This window comes from Protomyctophum parallelum (assembly GCF_964188405.1).
Source record: "Protomyctophum parallelum genome assembly, chromosome: 11".
NCBI lineage: Eukaryota > Metazoa > Chordata > Actinopteri > Myctophiformes > Myctophidae > Protomyctophum > Protomyctophum parallelum.
Window position 1 is genome coordinate 19,518,558 of NC_139707.1, and position 16,531 is coordinate 19,535,088.

Sequence of the window (16,531 nt, forward strand, 5' to 3'; positions counted from 1 at the left end):
ACTTCTTGTGGATATTACAAAAAACAAAGAAACAAGATTGCTAAGAAAGGAGGGCATTGAATTTAAAATGGTTTATTGGAAAACAAAACAAATGGGAAGAGTGATGCAGCAGTACAAGTCAGATCAAGCATCTGTCAGTCTGAGTGAGGAAAGTGAGGAGGCTTGAGGAGATGTGTTGAACGTGAATGTGATGTTTCATTTCAAGTGGTTATAGTTCACACAAGGTGATGTAAATATTATTGAAAGTCTGTGTTTGGCCCGGACGGCTGGTGCAGACGTCCGGGCACCTAGGCTGCTAATCCAGCCTGATAGCGTGTCACAGGTTCGAATCCCAATCCAGATGGCCTGTGCTGCATGTCACTCCCCATCTCTCTCTCCCCATTTTCCTGTCAGCTTACTGTACAGTGTACACTATCAAATAAAAGCAGAAAAAGACCCAAAACATATCTTTAAAAAAAAGAAAGAACGTCTGTGTTAATTTGTACAATCTAGCTAGTGTTGACAATACAGGACTATTAGCTCCCGGCAGGAGGCTAACAAGCAACATCACTGTATGCTGGTGACACTGATTGAAAAACTGGCATACAATCTGATATGCCAGTATATATCTGGCTATATTCAGAGAAGATAATCCCTCATGCGTAGCACAATATGTACACAACTACTTGGTCCAAAGATCTCAAAGCTGTTTTATGTCTATATTAATGACACAACAAAGAATTGTATCGTTTAGATAATAATTTAAACTTAAGCCAAACATTGATCTTAACACTATACAGGTATCTTATACAGAAAGTACACTATGGCATTTGTTATTTAGTATGGATAGACAATAGTATAAATGTGCCTGTCATGTGTGCCTGTGTAGGAAGTTAACATACTGCTGTATTATGAATCTTTATGCGGTGAAAGTTTAACAACCTCAAGCACATATAAAAGTATGAGGTCAAACAACTAACTCATACAGTAGCTAAAGCCATTGGTTCAATCAAGTCAATGTTAATCTTTGCACTCACTGACAACAAAGACTTGTTGTCAAAGGAATCTAAAATTGGCATCAGGAAAGTTTCTCTCACTTCTGCTAATATGAGCCTGGGTGCACCGTGTTCTTTTTCATCATGGTCAGAGACTCCATCTCAACAACTGCGCTCTACCACATCCAGAACAAATTGGCCAATCTTAATGTCAGCAAAATGTCACTTCATCGTAAAAGCCTCGCCTCCTCTATGCGGTGGCCTCACACGGCTATTTCTTCACAGCATGGCACTATACATCAGTACATTATGCATAAATGACATCCATGTAGGTGTGAGTCTACACTAACGGAGACTACATTTCGGTGCGACACTGAGCATTTAGTATGAATATATATATATTGTGAACTAAAATAAAATGAATATAAGAAAAGGAATATTTAGTGTTTTATTATAAAACGTTCAAAGGGGAAATGGTGCTTATTAACACCTAAGTGACAAAATTACCTCACAGGCACTCAGTGACTAGTGTGGATCCTACTATCCTAACACCGATAACATGAAATTGTGTGCATTATTGGGAGGGTTTGCTACAAGAAGACCACAGTGAATGACAGCCGCAACAGAACCGGCTGTGCCGAGATGAACCCCCGCAGAGGTTTAATCGCTGTCCTCAGACCAGCTGAAGTGTCCCATCCCCAAGGCCATGTTGATTTTGTGTCCTTCTCTGACACATCTAGACTTGGACGAGTTCTGCTTTGCCTGCATGTTGACCTGCATGCCAGAGTGCAGGACAGGTCCCCCAGTGTCCAAGGAAAACATGTCTCCAAAACCCTTCATCATGGCCTGCAGACTTGTCCTGTCCGCCTCCCCATTACTAGAGGTTGTGATTTGACACGACATCTCCGACCTGTTTGACTCCTCCGTCTTAGACTGATAGAACGACTCAGAACTTATCTTTGTTGCCACAGGTAAGAACAGCTGAGAGACATACAGACAGGGAGACAGAGAGAGGACACAGGGATGATACAAGAGGGGCAGAGAAGAGAGGGAAAGGGAGCACGGAAATTAGTTTTAAGCCACACAAACCACGTGAAAATGAAGGACAGACAATTGTTTTCTCCCACCACCAGATGTGAATTTCATACAGTAGACAAGAACATGAACCAGATTTGATATTGAAGTCAGAGAAGTAAAATGACAGGGGTGAAAAAAGGAGCAGTGAAAATGTCTAATATGCCCATCCCTCTTTTAAAGTTGCACTGTTGCAGACCTTCGCAAAACAAACACTCAAATTGACATGCTGTGTGTTGAGTGACCTGACATGCAGACACACAAGGCTTCAAGGTAACTGAATGCATGCGAACACTGCAGCAGATATAGTGTCGCAAGTGGCATTAACAACATAATCATGTAATAAATGTTGCCAGTAAAATCTACAGTATTGCAGGGCACTGAAGTATGTGTGGAGAAACAAAGATAATAGCAATACAGGAAACTGCTGCATTCACTCTATGTATTCTGACAGATGATGACTATGTCCTGTGCTGCAAGCTATACAATCATGCACTCCACAAGCGAATCGACACACCATTACCAACAATATCTACTCAGCCCAAAAGCCTTGACTGAACATCTCATTTCTTTCCCATCCTTTCCCATTGCACTCTTTTTACCACTCTTATTCCAAAAGGAGGCCAATCTGAAAGCGATTGAATTTGACGCTTCCTGATCTGACAGTGAGGAAAAAAACACGTGAAGCTGTGACATGAAACGGTGACATGCGACAACGAATAATGGTGTTCGACTGAGGTGAGGGACAGTGACTTACGTACATGTGGGTACGGGACGACCAAGGTTCAGAGAGTTTGACGAGGGACTCTGCGAGTCCTTCAATGAGGGACTCACCAACCACTGGGGGATTGGACTGTTCTATGAGGGACTCAACAACCACCGGGGTATTGGGACTGTTCTATGAGGGACTGACCGTGGTATTGGGACTGTTCTATGAGGGACTGACCGTGGTATTGGGACTGTTCTATGAGGGACTGACCGTGGTATTGGGACTGTTCTATGAGGGACTGACCGTGGTATTGGGACTGTTCTATGAGGGACTCACCAGTGTATTGGACTGTTCTATGAGGGACTCACCAGTGTATTGGACTGTTCTATGAGGGACTCACCGGTGTATTGGACTGTTCTATGAGGGACTCACCGGTGTATTGGACTGTTCTATGAGGGACTCACCGGTGTATTGGACTGTTCAATGAGCTTGCGCTCCCACATCTTCAGACGTCGCTCTCTCTGCTTCAGTTCCTCCTCTTTGGTGCTCAGGTCTCTCTCCAGCTTCTTCAGCCTCTCCAGCGTAGCTTCAATCTCACACCTGAAACACACAAGCATGCACAACGTTTCTAGCAAACGAGCAATGAATGTTCCACTAAATATCTGCCCATCACAATTTCATGTGGTATAAGAAGATTGAAGGCGACTGGAGATGTATGCTATGCTTGTGATGGACAGTTTCCATACAATGGGCAGTAGTATAGGAATTTCGGTTTGTTTGGGGTGCCATATTGGGATATTTGAATTGCCCAGCAGGTGGGGCTGTAGTGTACCACTCTATGCAATGATGATACCACTGTAACCCACCCTGAGTTACACAACTTTCATACCTCATGTACTATTTATAAACAGTGTTGTACTCAAGTACTGTACTTGAGTAAAAAACAAACTTATGTAAGTATGTCAATTTTTCAGTACATTATACTTCTACTCCACTATATCTCAGAGGCAATTTTACTCCATCCACTACATTTATTTGAAAACTTTAGTTACTGTGCATATCTTTAAGTAAAAAAAAAAAAGTATTTCCACCACAATTTATAAACACCCAGTGGGACCCAAGCAGGAAGACCCACCCATACCTCCTCCTGATCCTGTGGTTACTCCACTCCTCCCCACACTGTCTAAAATAATTTCCACTAGTACTCCACTTCCCTTATAATTGATTCGCTTGCTCTTCATGTTTCTGACGGACCCTCTTGGTATTTCTCATCTCCCCTACACTACTTTTATATACACTATTAGTTTTACATTTACAGCATTTCCTCACATCTGTACATTCTGCCTCCATATAGCTCCATATACATCTCCTTTCATGCAAACAGAAAAATACAGCCAAAGAATATTGCTTAAAGGTATATTCAGTGATTTCACTTAATTCAAATATCACTTATTTTTTTGTTTTGTTGTGATAATCCTCTCTACTATAGAGTGTGCTGACCATATAAAGAGTTCCTCCCTGTCCCCAGTTAACCCCTGGGGGTCAAAAAACCTTAGGTTTCGTTTTTGACTCTCTATCCTGATTGGACGAAAGGCTGGGTCCCACAGCCAAAAACGAAACCTATGGTTTTTTGAGTGAAATCACTGAATATACCTTTAATAGACAGACCATCAGCGAATAAATGTTTCAATATTTTAACTGAGGAAGACAATTGTTTAGAGTTAAATGTCCATCCATATGTAATAAATGCGACAGCTGCATTAGATGTGTCGCATCTATGTTTCTACGAGACATTTGTTTAAAATGTATTTATTGACAATGTATACACAATTACATCATCTGTTCTGTTTGAAAGTGAAAGTGCGTCTGGGTTTTATAATTATTGTAGTGAAAAGCATTACTTTCCTGGAACCAGTTGTGAACATACAGTACAAGGTTTGGGACCAACAGCAACGATAATATGTCTGCCCTGGATTCCAGCTCCTCCGCCTGCTCTTCACAAACCAATGCTATAATATCAGCCTAGAAAACTTCTAGGGCAACAACAACAACAACAACAACACACGTTGCCTTCCTGTACAACACATGCTCTGCCTCTCAGCGCTCTACAGTGCTCAGATCCATATCCACCTGCAGATGGCTGCCTGGACAATATGCCACCGGTTAGTTCTGAGAGGAACAAGTCTCAAAACACAGACACAGGTCCCAGAAAGGCAGAGAGAGAGAAATAACAAGATGACAGCTGAGACTCAGGCTGTGCTAAACATCCCCAAACCTCCAGCTGCTCATACAGGCCAATTAAACACTTCTACATGAAAAAGATGGTGATTATTTTTTAGCCCTTATGGGGTAAAGAGAGGAAGTATATCCAGATGGAAGATTGTGTTGTTGTTTTTCTTTTGTTTTTTTCTTCTTCTTGTAAGCCTCTATCAGTGTAATTATTAAAGATCTATACGCACACTCTCGATACCTTTCTTAGCATCACACAGCCCACGTCAGCTCAGCTACACTTCTACAGCCTTCAGATTTCTTTCAAACAGTTACAGTATGAATTCATTAACGAGTAAGTTGGGGGGGGGGGGGGGGGGGGGGCGGCATTTATCCACTGGGCCTGTAAAAGAAGGGATAAATTTACCTCCATTCAGCCTTGTTCTGCAAAAAGGTGTTGCACTGTTCAGGAAGTTGACTGTCACTAGACATGGCCTCCAAAGTGCAGAGGACTTGCTTGAACATCGGCCTTTCCTGAAGTTAAACATAAAACAGCCTAATCATTCAGATGATAATTGATAATAAGCACATATTAAATATTCAACAGAAAAACGCATAGTGTCATGACACGTTTCAAGGTGAAATTTAGGCTTAAGTGTGATTATCTTTCACCTTGGGATCAGTGAGCCAGCACGTCCTCATGAGCTCAGCAAAGCTAGCTGGACAGCTGCTTGGAATGGTCAACCTCTGAAACAGGGAGAACTGTGGTCACTCCTCATCCTGAGGAATTATACCTCACTGAATGACGTTTCTTGCAACAAGCTTACCTCAACCTTCTCCACCACCAGCCAGGCCACCTGTAAGCCCTCCAGGCCTTTAAAGGGAATCTCACGTGTGAGCATCTCCCACAGAACCTAACACAAAAGGCAATGGTCAGTCAATGATCAAATAATGTTTCTGTTTCGGGATCAGAGGGAAGATATATATATATATATATATATATATATATATATATATATATATATATGCGCACGCACGCATGCACGCACACACTCCATTTGTGTGCGTGCTCCATTTCATCATATGCATCTAGTTTGGTGTAATTGATTTATATGTTTAATAACTATAAAAGGTAGTTAGTTGACTGAGACATTGGCTTGTCTGTTTGCTATTTTTGTCACTCAACAGAAAGGACTCTTTGAATGGATGAGTGCCATGCCCACTAGTCTCTGTCACCCATTATTTCACACTTTCACTGTCACCACAGAGGAATGTGACTAACACAAACTCACATACTGTATACAGTACAACCATGCTTTTACATGCGAGCTGTCATTTTGTTTTTATTAACTAAATAACAAATGAGAGTATGAGCTCACATGTGCATAGCAGAACCTCCTAGAGATATGTGTTTGTGTAATTTAAAATGCCATATGAAATTGTATCCCCTTCATGGATAGGATTAAATATGATAGTATAGGCCCATTTATGCATTTCTAATTTGTTTATGAACTGAAATGGTGTTTAAAGTGTACATCTGGATTTCATAGGCCCAATCAATAATTAAAACAAGTTAATGACTGGGAGTTGTACATGATCGTTCTACTTGATAATGGACTACAACGACAATGGATTACATTTTGACACAAACCTTCCAAAATGTACCTACCTACTTAATTATACACAGAAATAAAAAAGAAATATCCTAAGAGTGAGAAATTAAAGCTACTAACTTCCAGTGAAGTAGTACTTCTACAAAGGTCAGAAACACAGTTATAGTCCACTTTAGCACCGGAAGAAATGCAGGAATGAAAATGACATTTTTTAAAGTGCCAGCAGAAATGTCTGATTGACAGTTCATTGTCCCCACCATGCAGTTTATAAGAGTAAAAATAGCACCATTTCTCCTGAGGTAGCCAACAGATTGTTTGGTTTAGTCTACAATCTAGGCCCTTTTCTGCTCAGGCTGACTTTTAAGTCCGAGATGGAATGCACTCCAATAAAAATCTAATCATATTGCAAATGGGTTTCCACTTTGGTCAACTGAAATATCACTCACCACACCGTAGGAGTAGGTGTCACATGTCTCGGACACGGGCAGGCTCTGGATGACCTCTGGAGCCATCCAGGGGAAGGTACCCACGAGGGACATGCGCGTCGTGTGGCACAGGAAACGAGACGCCCCAAAATCACAGATCTGAAGTGAAAGAGACAGATGTGCTGTAGTGTTTTCTAAATATTATCTTTATATATATATATATTTAAATTAAATTGGTTACAAATGATAATAATCATAGAGCTACATAGTCTCTTAACCCATTCTGACCAGATCTAAAAATGTCTTCTACATCCTGACAGTTTTCTGAAAAAGCTATGTTTCTATGTCAGTCGTTCTTCGATTTTTCAAAAATAGCAGACCTACAAGTTCAGCTTGTAGATCTGCTATTTTTCAATAGCTAAAGCATAACATAATGCTAACACCAAAAGTGGTTCCCGCCCAAAATGGGTTAAATCCATAAATAATGTTGTAAAAGAAAAGTATCTTTATTTCAAAGCCTCTGTATGACCATGTTTTATATTACCTATGATGTTCTGAATTTTGGTTATTATATTCTTGCCATGATACTATGCACCACTACTCGATTACTTTATACTGCACATCAAGATATTCTTCAGATGTCAAATCCATCACATGAAACTGAACATTTACATACTGTACAACATACCTTGAGGACTTTATCTGCTGTTACAACAACTGTAGAGGTAAAAGTGAAAAAGAAAAAGGGTTGCCAATGTCAGTGAAAATAGCTATTCAGTTCTGTTTTGTAAAGTCACATGAAAAAGTTTTTTTTTTCTTCTTTATTTTAATCCAACTGTTCAGACAAACAGACTGTTAGAAAAAGGAATTGTGCTGATAAATGTGATCAGTTACCATTCCTGGACTTCAGGTCACGGTGGATCACCTTTATGGGAGCCTCAGCATGTAAATAGTGCATTCCTAATGGGGAAATAAAGAAAGTTTCCTTTGAGGGATATCAATGTTAAACCAGGTGGTTCCCAACCATACTTTGTAATTTCAACAGCTATGAATTACTTTTAAATGTTCTACTGTATATCAGTTCTCATTCCAAAAGGCAAATTCTGTACCCTAAAAGAAATATATATTTTAACCACTTTTTGTGTGATTTTTACCCCTTTTTGTCCCCAATTTAGTCATTATCCCAATTGATTCCACCCACCCGGCTCCCACGCATTTGTGTGTGCGTGTTGATACGACAGAGTTATACGAGTGATAACACATGTTATAGAGGCTAAGTTGCACAGATATGAATACAGAGTTATACGAGTGATGATAACACATGTTATAGAGGCTAATTTGCACAGATATGAATACAGGCACGTCTTGAGATTTAGATTTATTTTGCCCATTGAACTTCCTCTGAACTCGAGTTGAACTAGTTGAACTTCCTCTGTCAGGAAGTTGCTAATGAGGTACAGAAAATGGGTGATTGCTTTAGTTTAGTCAAATAGCCATTTAAACCCAAGCCTCCTGTACAATACACAACAATACACACATTGCTCGATAGCAGTGTTGTTTTTGGCAGTAAATTTCGATTTTAGTTTTAGTCATAGAATCTTGAATGGCTTCCATTTAGTTTTAGTCACATTTTAGTCACCCGGAATGTGTTAGTCTAGTTTCAGTCGACTAAATATGATGATTTTAGTCGACTAAAATGTATTTTTGCGGGCCTTGAGGCCGTCGTAATTAATGTTTTTACACTTACACTCTGAAAATAGCAGATCTACAAGCTCACAAAAATAGCAGATCTGCTATTTTCAGCACGCAAGCAAGTGTAAACTGACTTACTCTTGTCCACACTAGTCCCTTCCTAACATTTTAGTCTAGTTTTTTTTTTTGACGAAATTGTCAATATATTTAGTCTTAGTTTTAGTCATCGTAGCTTAGTTTTTATTTCGTTTCCATTTCGTTTTCATCAGTGGGAAAAGGTAGTCGACGAACATTTTTCGTCGTAGTTTTAGTAGACGAAAACAACACTGCTCGATAGTATACAAACATAAGCTGAAACAAACGAGCAATGTCATATTGGATCAACACAATCAACACAATCCAACAGTTGATGTCTGTTATTAGCTCACATCATTAGGAAATATAACACATTTGCACATTACCTTTGGCAATCTCCATAGCCCATGTCATGATCTGCCCCATGTCCATTTCCTCACTGTCATCACTGGACAGGTAGTCATACAATGAACCTCCACTTGCATACTCTGTAAGAAAATGCAATGCCATCAAACAAATGCCATGAGTTTGCACGGTGATGAACATCGACTTAAGAGTCTAACAAGCAGCAGGACAAAACTGTATAAGATTGACAAATGGTGAGGGGGGAAATGTCATGTTATGCCATGCCAATGACATAAATACACTGGTGAAAGTGCAACATTATACATATGAGCATGACATGTGAGAGCATTATGTGAAAACAGCTGAAAACTGAATTTCTGCCAGAGGGCTCATAAAAGCAAGCTGGCAGAGTCTTGTTTACAGATTGCTCCTGTCATTGGCCTGTCACAGTGGATGAGCTCATTTATCACAATGCTTTGAGCAAACGCCCTCACAGCTTAACACCCCGAGCCGACCCCCCCTCCTCTGCTAGGACTCGGCAGGACATGCTTGTTAAAACTATCAACGTCAGTCAAATCCTGTTGCTTCCAAAACACAACGGAATGGTCTTTTTCCCCCCACTTTTTCTCACTCCACGCTGTTTCTGTTCCAAACACCATTACAAGCGCTCTGCGTGTTTTCAGTGGTTTCACGCCAGAGCAGACTTGCCACATTGCACAGACCTTGACGTTCACGCAGATTTCGGCAGCTCTTTAAATCAAATCCTTGTCAGAATGCTATTCCAGCGTCTCGCTCGTCTCCCGGTCTCTCCCCTCTCTCTGTCCGGTGCTTTCTGACGCTCTACACTTTTCTATCCAATAAAGCAATAAAAATGCCACACAAAAATAATAATAATCTATTCCAGCCACTTAATTTTGGAAAATATCTGTTAATAGATAAATCACAGCTCACTGTCAAGGGAAAACAAACACTCCCACAAGTCCATAAAAAGCATGATTTCCCTACCAGAGTGAAAGTAAAAGATCAAAAGGGCTCTATCTGATACCATTCTAGATTATTATGGGGATGGTTTGTGCATTCAACAATCCAATCATGTCATCACAGGAATGAGAACACGCAGAAAGAGCCTCTGGTTGTTATTGTAGTTCCGGTTTCAACAAACAGCACTATGTTTTACTATGAGTTTAGTATAATACAAGTTTCCTAAAACTTGTAATATTGGATTGGATCTAATCTAGTCATGGCGAACAAAAATGTGCCAATAATTATATTATTGGCACATAAAGTACACTGTTCAAATAAACACTTGTGCAGTCATAAAAATAACATTCTGTACTTTGAACAAGATCATAAAAATTAGATAGATAATGCAACATCCTATGTTTCTAATATAAACTTTCCCTCATAGCTTCCCAAGAATGAACACAAAGGCCATGAGAGAGCAGTTCACTGTGGTGTAATAATGTCTACTCTTACTGTCACTGACTGTTAGGTAAGAATCTCTTGTCATTATGTTGTTCACCCATGGCCTTATGATGTTCTGCCAATCTGAATATTATAGAATCAAGAAGCCATAGCACATGTCTGGCGTATAATTGCTTTGAGTACAGCTTAGTCCTGTCAGTGACACAAGGTCCCCACTTATTTGTGTATAACTATGTTCTTGTCCGTGCTTTCGTCAGAGATCTACTTGACCACCGACCTGTAATAAACTTTATTATAAAGTATGATATCTCCAACTATAGAATTTCACCAACCTGTGCAGAACAAGGCCAGCCTTAATGTGAAGGTTCAGTCACCTCTCTCCATAACCACTCTCTTTCTATATTATATTCATTTGTCACGAGCAAAAGCAATTATGGTCAGACATAATGGCATGTAGGTCAACAGAGACAAACAGATTGTCTTTGTAGATAGTGTTTGTTACAGAGATGGAATCGTATCTCCTGATGTACAGACAGGGTAAATTCATAACACTGCTGATGAATGTGGAAATGGCATGGTCAGAACAGCCATAAACATTTTTGAGGGGCGCTAGACCCTATGCCCAGCTTTCCGTGTTTGTGTACTGTAAACACAAACATTGAAGACAAACGTGAAGACGGAAAAGTGAGGACGCAAATTGTGTATGATATAAGAGTGCCCCTCACTTCACACGGGTGTGATTTTTCCTTTATCTGGTGCTAATTAGATTCTGCTTTGATAAATAGAGACACCAGCCCCTTGACAACCAGCTCCTTCTCTCTTTCAACTGCATAACACGGTGGGGACAGGTCATGTTTGAGAAAGAAATTAAAATGACAGCTGTAAAAAAAAAAAAAAAAAAAAAAGAGAAAAAAAAAGAAACTAGATAAAGTGCCAATCGGCACAGGTCTCCACCAGGATTCTTCCTCAGCCTAGTGGGAATATGCGTGCACAGTTTCATCGCAATCGGACGCTGCGTTGAGGAGTTGTGGCCATTTGCTACTCCTGAAAACTGTAGGAGCCAATCGTGGCCAATCAGGATGGAATATGAGAAATCAAACAAACCTGTCTTGATCACATGACTATGGAGATCATGTGTACCGATTTGCGTGAAATTTGGATAAAATCTGAAGGAGTAATAATAGAAAATGTGTTTTACATATGTCGGCCTCCTGGTGGCGCTATAAAGAGCAGATGTGAAAAATTCCAGACAAAGGTTTTTCCTTGGCCTCTAGGGAGTTGGCATACAAAGTTATCCACAGATCCGTGCAGTCAGAGGTAAAAACACTTTTCGGCCAGTTATAGCGCCACCTTGAGGCTGAGTTGAAATTGTTCATGTGGCATTTCGTCCTCGGCCTAGTGGGAATGTGGGTGCACAATTTCACGGAAATCACGCGATGTGTTCATGATTTGCAGCATTTTGTTTGAAACTGAGCAGTCCTGTGAACTTTGGAAGCCAATCTTAACCAAGCAGGATGGAGTGTGAGAAATCTGAAAGACCGGTTTCGTTGAATGGCTGTAGAGAGACTGTGTACCAATTTGCGTGATGTTTGGACAAAATCTGTAGGTGTACTGTGCAAAAACTTGTTTTGCACAAAGCGGCCTCCTGGTGGCGCTATAACAGGCCGTTCTGGAAAGTTTGGGGCAGAGGTTCATGGTTGGCATCCAGGGAGTGTGTATGCAAAATTTGGCATCGACCGGGTTAACGGTGGCCGAGATTAGCTGCTCACGGACGGACGGACGGACACACGGACGGACGGACACACGGACGGACGGACACACGGACGGACGGAGTGCAAAACATACTCTCCCCCATGCCTTCGGCTGGTGGAGACAAAAATGCAAAACAGTGTTCCAGTATGGGAGAGGTGCTCGAAAGAAGCTGCATTTATGAAAGAATAATATATGTGTCATGTGTAGGAAATGTAATGCGCAGTCTCTTTTATACTGTGTTATTACGAGTAGTCATAAGGACGAGGAACCATAGCTGTACAGTTCATTTTCTTAAAGATTCATTCTCACTAGGGACATCATCTGTTAGTGAAGTCAGGATAAACTGGGATTTTTTATCCTGACTTTTTTATCCCCCCCATATTATTATTATTATAATAACGTGTATGTTTCTGTGTCACAACCTCACAGCCGTTGTTTGTTGCAGTTCTGGCTTAACCGTGCAGTCGTTTTTTCCGAAACTTGGCAATATGGTAGAGGGCCTATGCCAAACGGTAAAGCCCACGACCATTGGCTTAGCACTCAATTGAAAATGCAAGCTTTGAACAGGCATAGCTCATGAACCGTTTGACCGTCAGCAATAAAACTTTGAATTTGATACACATAATGCGTCTCCTCATGCCGAACAACTTTCGTGATCTGACATTTGACCTCTGACCTTTAGATCACCCACTATGTTGAATTATAAATAATGTATTCTGTCTGCACTCCAGGCCTAACCGTGCAGTTGTTTTTTACAAAATGCGGAAAAATGGTAGAGGGCTATGTCACCCTGCTTAGACACGAAGCCCACAACCATTGGCCAAAGGGTGGCGCTACAGCGAACAATTGAAAATGTAAACTTTGAACAGGCATAGCTCATGCCTCGTTTGGCCAAAAGCCATGGCACTTGTTTCCACATGTGCCTTGACTCATGGGGAACACATCTCTCACTATGAACAGTAAGCCCGCCCCCAGATTTGACCATTTTGAGCAGTTTGAAAAATGCTTAAACCTGATTTTCTGCCGGGAGTTTTGAGCAATTTGCGTGAAATGTTCTACACACAATCTATGGACCATTATCCGAAACCCCAGTTTAAGAGAAGGTTGTACGTGAACATTTGTACAAAAAAATATAGCTGCAAGCGATAACAGGCACTTTAAACAGGCATAACTCATGCCTTGTCTGTCTGTCTGTCTGTCCGTATGTTTGGGGTACGAACAGCTACAATACCGCTGGATGACCTAAAGTGGCACTGTTGAGCAGCCTAAAAGGGCTTATCGCTGCTTGCAGCTGTATTTTTATTTTATTATTTCCAGAAATAAATTACCAGTCTGATCAGTGTGTTTGATATCATTAACAAACAACAATGTAAATATTATACATTTTGGGGAAAAGTTATTTTCATGATATGCAAATGTGGGAATATTCAATATATATTAAGCTAATTTGCATATTCAAATTAATTTTCAGAGAAACTTGTAATACAAAAAAGTTTAGTTTTCATGTTAAGATTCATTGTGGAAAGTTTCATTGTGATAGGACAAAAGAAAAAAAAAAGCCCATTAGGGTGTTTCGTTTTCTCGAGGTATTAGCACACATCTTGAATTGATGAGAATTAAACATATTTCCGCATCTAGGATTTCTTAGGACTTTTAGTATGTTCTTCTAGACACCTCATAGAAATCATATCTGTTGAAAAAAAAACAATTTTAATTAGTCTGATTTTTGGGTCTAAAATGGGCTAGATTGCCTGGACTATATCCATTCCATGCACATATTAGTCCTATATTTACTACAGTACGCCTGACAGACAGTGTCGTCGTTAAGCAGCTCAACCCTGCAGCTCAACCCTAGCTGACAGGAGTGACGGTGCTGTGCTGTCCTGTGAGTAAACTGACAACGCTTGGCTTTCTGACATCCCTTTCTCACAATCTACAACAATAGATTTGTTACTAAAATTAGGTTGTGGCGAAGTAGAAACGTGGAGAGCAGATAGTGTGTTTTGGACAAACAGGCTAGCATTGGTGTTGATTTGGGTCAAATGGAGTCTATATGGCTAAAGATAAATGAACACATGACATCGGTGGGAGAGGAGTTATTGTGTGTTTTGGACAAACAGCATGGTGTTGTTTTGTGTCAGCTGGAGCTTCATGTGTTTGTGTTGGAGCGCCTCAGTGTGGCCGTATAGGTCATGTGCAACCTCTTCCAGAGACAGATGGAGACACTAAATCTCAGCTGGAGAAACATGTTTGCATGCATGCATGCTGCCTTGCATGCTGTGTGCTACTGTTGAGTCTGTCACTCACTTTAACTGATTTATGGCATTGTCTTTCTGTTAAAATCCAACTATGTTAATTTAAGAACTCTGGACATATTAGGTCATTGTTTATTAACTGTGCACACGTGTAGCCTATTGTATGTCAGACTGTATGTCTGTCACCCCACAGTCACAATCCTTTAGTAATTAGGCTGTGGAAATATTCACACTACTTTTACAATGCGTTGTCATTGTCAACACGTGCTGAGTTGACAAAGATTGACAGATTTCGGAGAAGACTGATAGTTTATCCTTTATAGTAATTAGGCTGTGGAAATATTCACACTACTTTTGGATTGGCGCCACGGGGGGCAAAGGGGGTATATAGTTACAGACAAAACAATGGTACATTTCCAGGCATTCAATTAAATTCCATTGCTTGAAAGGAAGGAAGTAAGGATGCATCTTAATACAGGATGCAGCAGCATCTTAATGATCTTCCATCTAGAACTGGAAAAACAATATTCCTCACCTATAGGCCATCCTTGGGGTGGGGAGGGGTGCTAATGTCATTGTTGCAGTGGTCAGGGTGCTTAAGTGGCCAGCTACTGTAACTAGCCAGGGGTGCTAATGTCATTGTGCTGGGTGTGGTCAGGGTGCTTAAGTGGGCAGCTTAGCTACTGTAACTAGCCTATTTATTTGTTTGTAAAAATGTCAATAATAAAATATATATATTTTTATATTTAGCATTTTTGGATTCCATGTAATAATAACAATAACAATACTACTAATAATAATCATAATAATAACAATATAAGCTTCTTTGTAAACTCACTCATTTACAAACAAGCTCACATCAGAACAATAATCCATGTAATAATAACAATAATAATAACAACAACAATAATAATAACACTAATAACAGTACAGTACAGTACAGTACAGTACAGTACAGTACAGTACAGTACAGTACAGTACAGTACAGTACAGTACAGTACAGTACAGTACAGTACAGTACAGTACAGTACAGAGGACAACATTACAGTACAGTGGAATACTAAGGAGTGCAGTACAGTACAATACTAAGGAGTGCAGTACAGTACAAAGGGGTACAGTACAGCACTCGCATCGCCCTCCCGCTATTGCCTTCTTCCCATTTGCCATGCATCGCGGATGCGCTAGGATGAGCGGGCCGCAGGCCCGCGAAATTCTAGTCTATATAACCAACGGCCACTGTGTGAACTTTGCTGGTTGCTTTATTCAATTCAGGATACACAACTGTGTTGTGGGTTCTTCCTGAACCTTCACACATTCACAATGATTCAATAGAGATCTCTTCACCGTTCAGTGTTAACCCATTCAGACCTGGAACCCCTATACGTCACTGTTTTTCAATGTTGGGTTCAGGGACCATCAGGAGGTCAAAATGGACGCTTACAAGACTAACTCTGAGAGTGTACAAATGGAACCAATTTGTAACATTTGTACAGCATAGATTGTGGTCCAAGAAATAACCTATTGTACATTCTCTTATTACCGGCCATGCACTAACAGTACCATTTAGACCTCTTGGTGGTCTCCGAACCCAACGTTGAGAAACAGTGCTATATGTTTTCTGGGAACGCGTCTACGTTGTTCATTTCTGAAACTCTCAAGACCCATTTATACTTCAAGATACTGTATGATGGAGTTCCACACCAAAACATTTTTCAGCATAGGACGTGTCGCACAGTGAAGTATAAATGAGGCTTTAGGATTCAGAAGGCGATTTTACAATCATTCTCAGATCTGAATGGGTTAAACAAACAAAATGTAATAAATCTTAGTGTACACGTGGGATTAGGCCCCATTAGGGAACTTGCATTGTGTGTGTGTGTGTGTGTCTGTGTGTGTGTGTGTGTGTGCATGGGTGGGTGCGTAAACAAAGTGGTATGACCAGATGGTGGTACAGGTACGTAGGTTTTAATCATGGTACTGTATA

The 16,531-nt window shown here is 40.4% G+C and overlaps 1 protein-coding gene across 8 annotated transcripts in view; it reads right to left on the reverse strand.

Annotated features, from left to right (window-relative positions):
* Positions 1 to 16,531, reverse strand: part of map3k20a (mitogen-activated protein kinase kinase kinase 20a) — a 29,325-nt gene that overhangs the window by 8,936 nt on the left and 3,858 nt on the right. For 6 of the 8 annotated variants that reach the window (XR_014569976.1, XR_014569977.1, XR_014569978.1 and 3 more), the window contains exons 4-11: positions 9,157 to 9,258; positions 7,898 to 7,963; positions 7,692 to 7,720; positions 7,025 to 7,162; positions 5,793 to 5,879; positions 5,638 to 5,712; positions 5,393 to 5,499; positions 3,222 to 3,357 (exon numbers count right to left, since the gene is read on the reverse strand). Coding sequence is in view for 4 of the 8 variants with exons in the window: in XM_083776996.1 (XP_083633122.1) it covers positions 3,222 to 3,357; positions 5,393 to 5,499; positions 5,638 to 5,712; positions 5,793 to 5,879; positions 7,025 to 7,162; positions 7,692 to 7,720; positions 7,898 to 7,963; positions 9,157 to 9,258 (740 nt within the window). In the remaining 4 variants the exon portion in view is untranslated. Of the gene's footprint in view, positions 1 to 52; positions 1,956 to 3,221; positions 3,358 to 5,392; positions 5,500 to 5,637; positions 5,713 to 5,792; positions 5,880 to 7,024; positions 7,163 to 7,691; positions 7,721 to 7,897; positions 7,964 to 9,156; positions 9,259 to 16,531 lie in introns of those variants that run through there. The other 2 variants (XM_083776999.1, XM_083776998.1) reach the window with 2 other exon arrangements.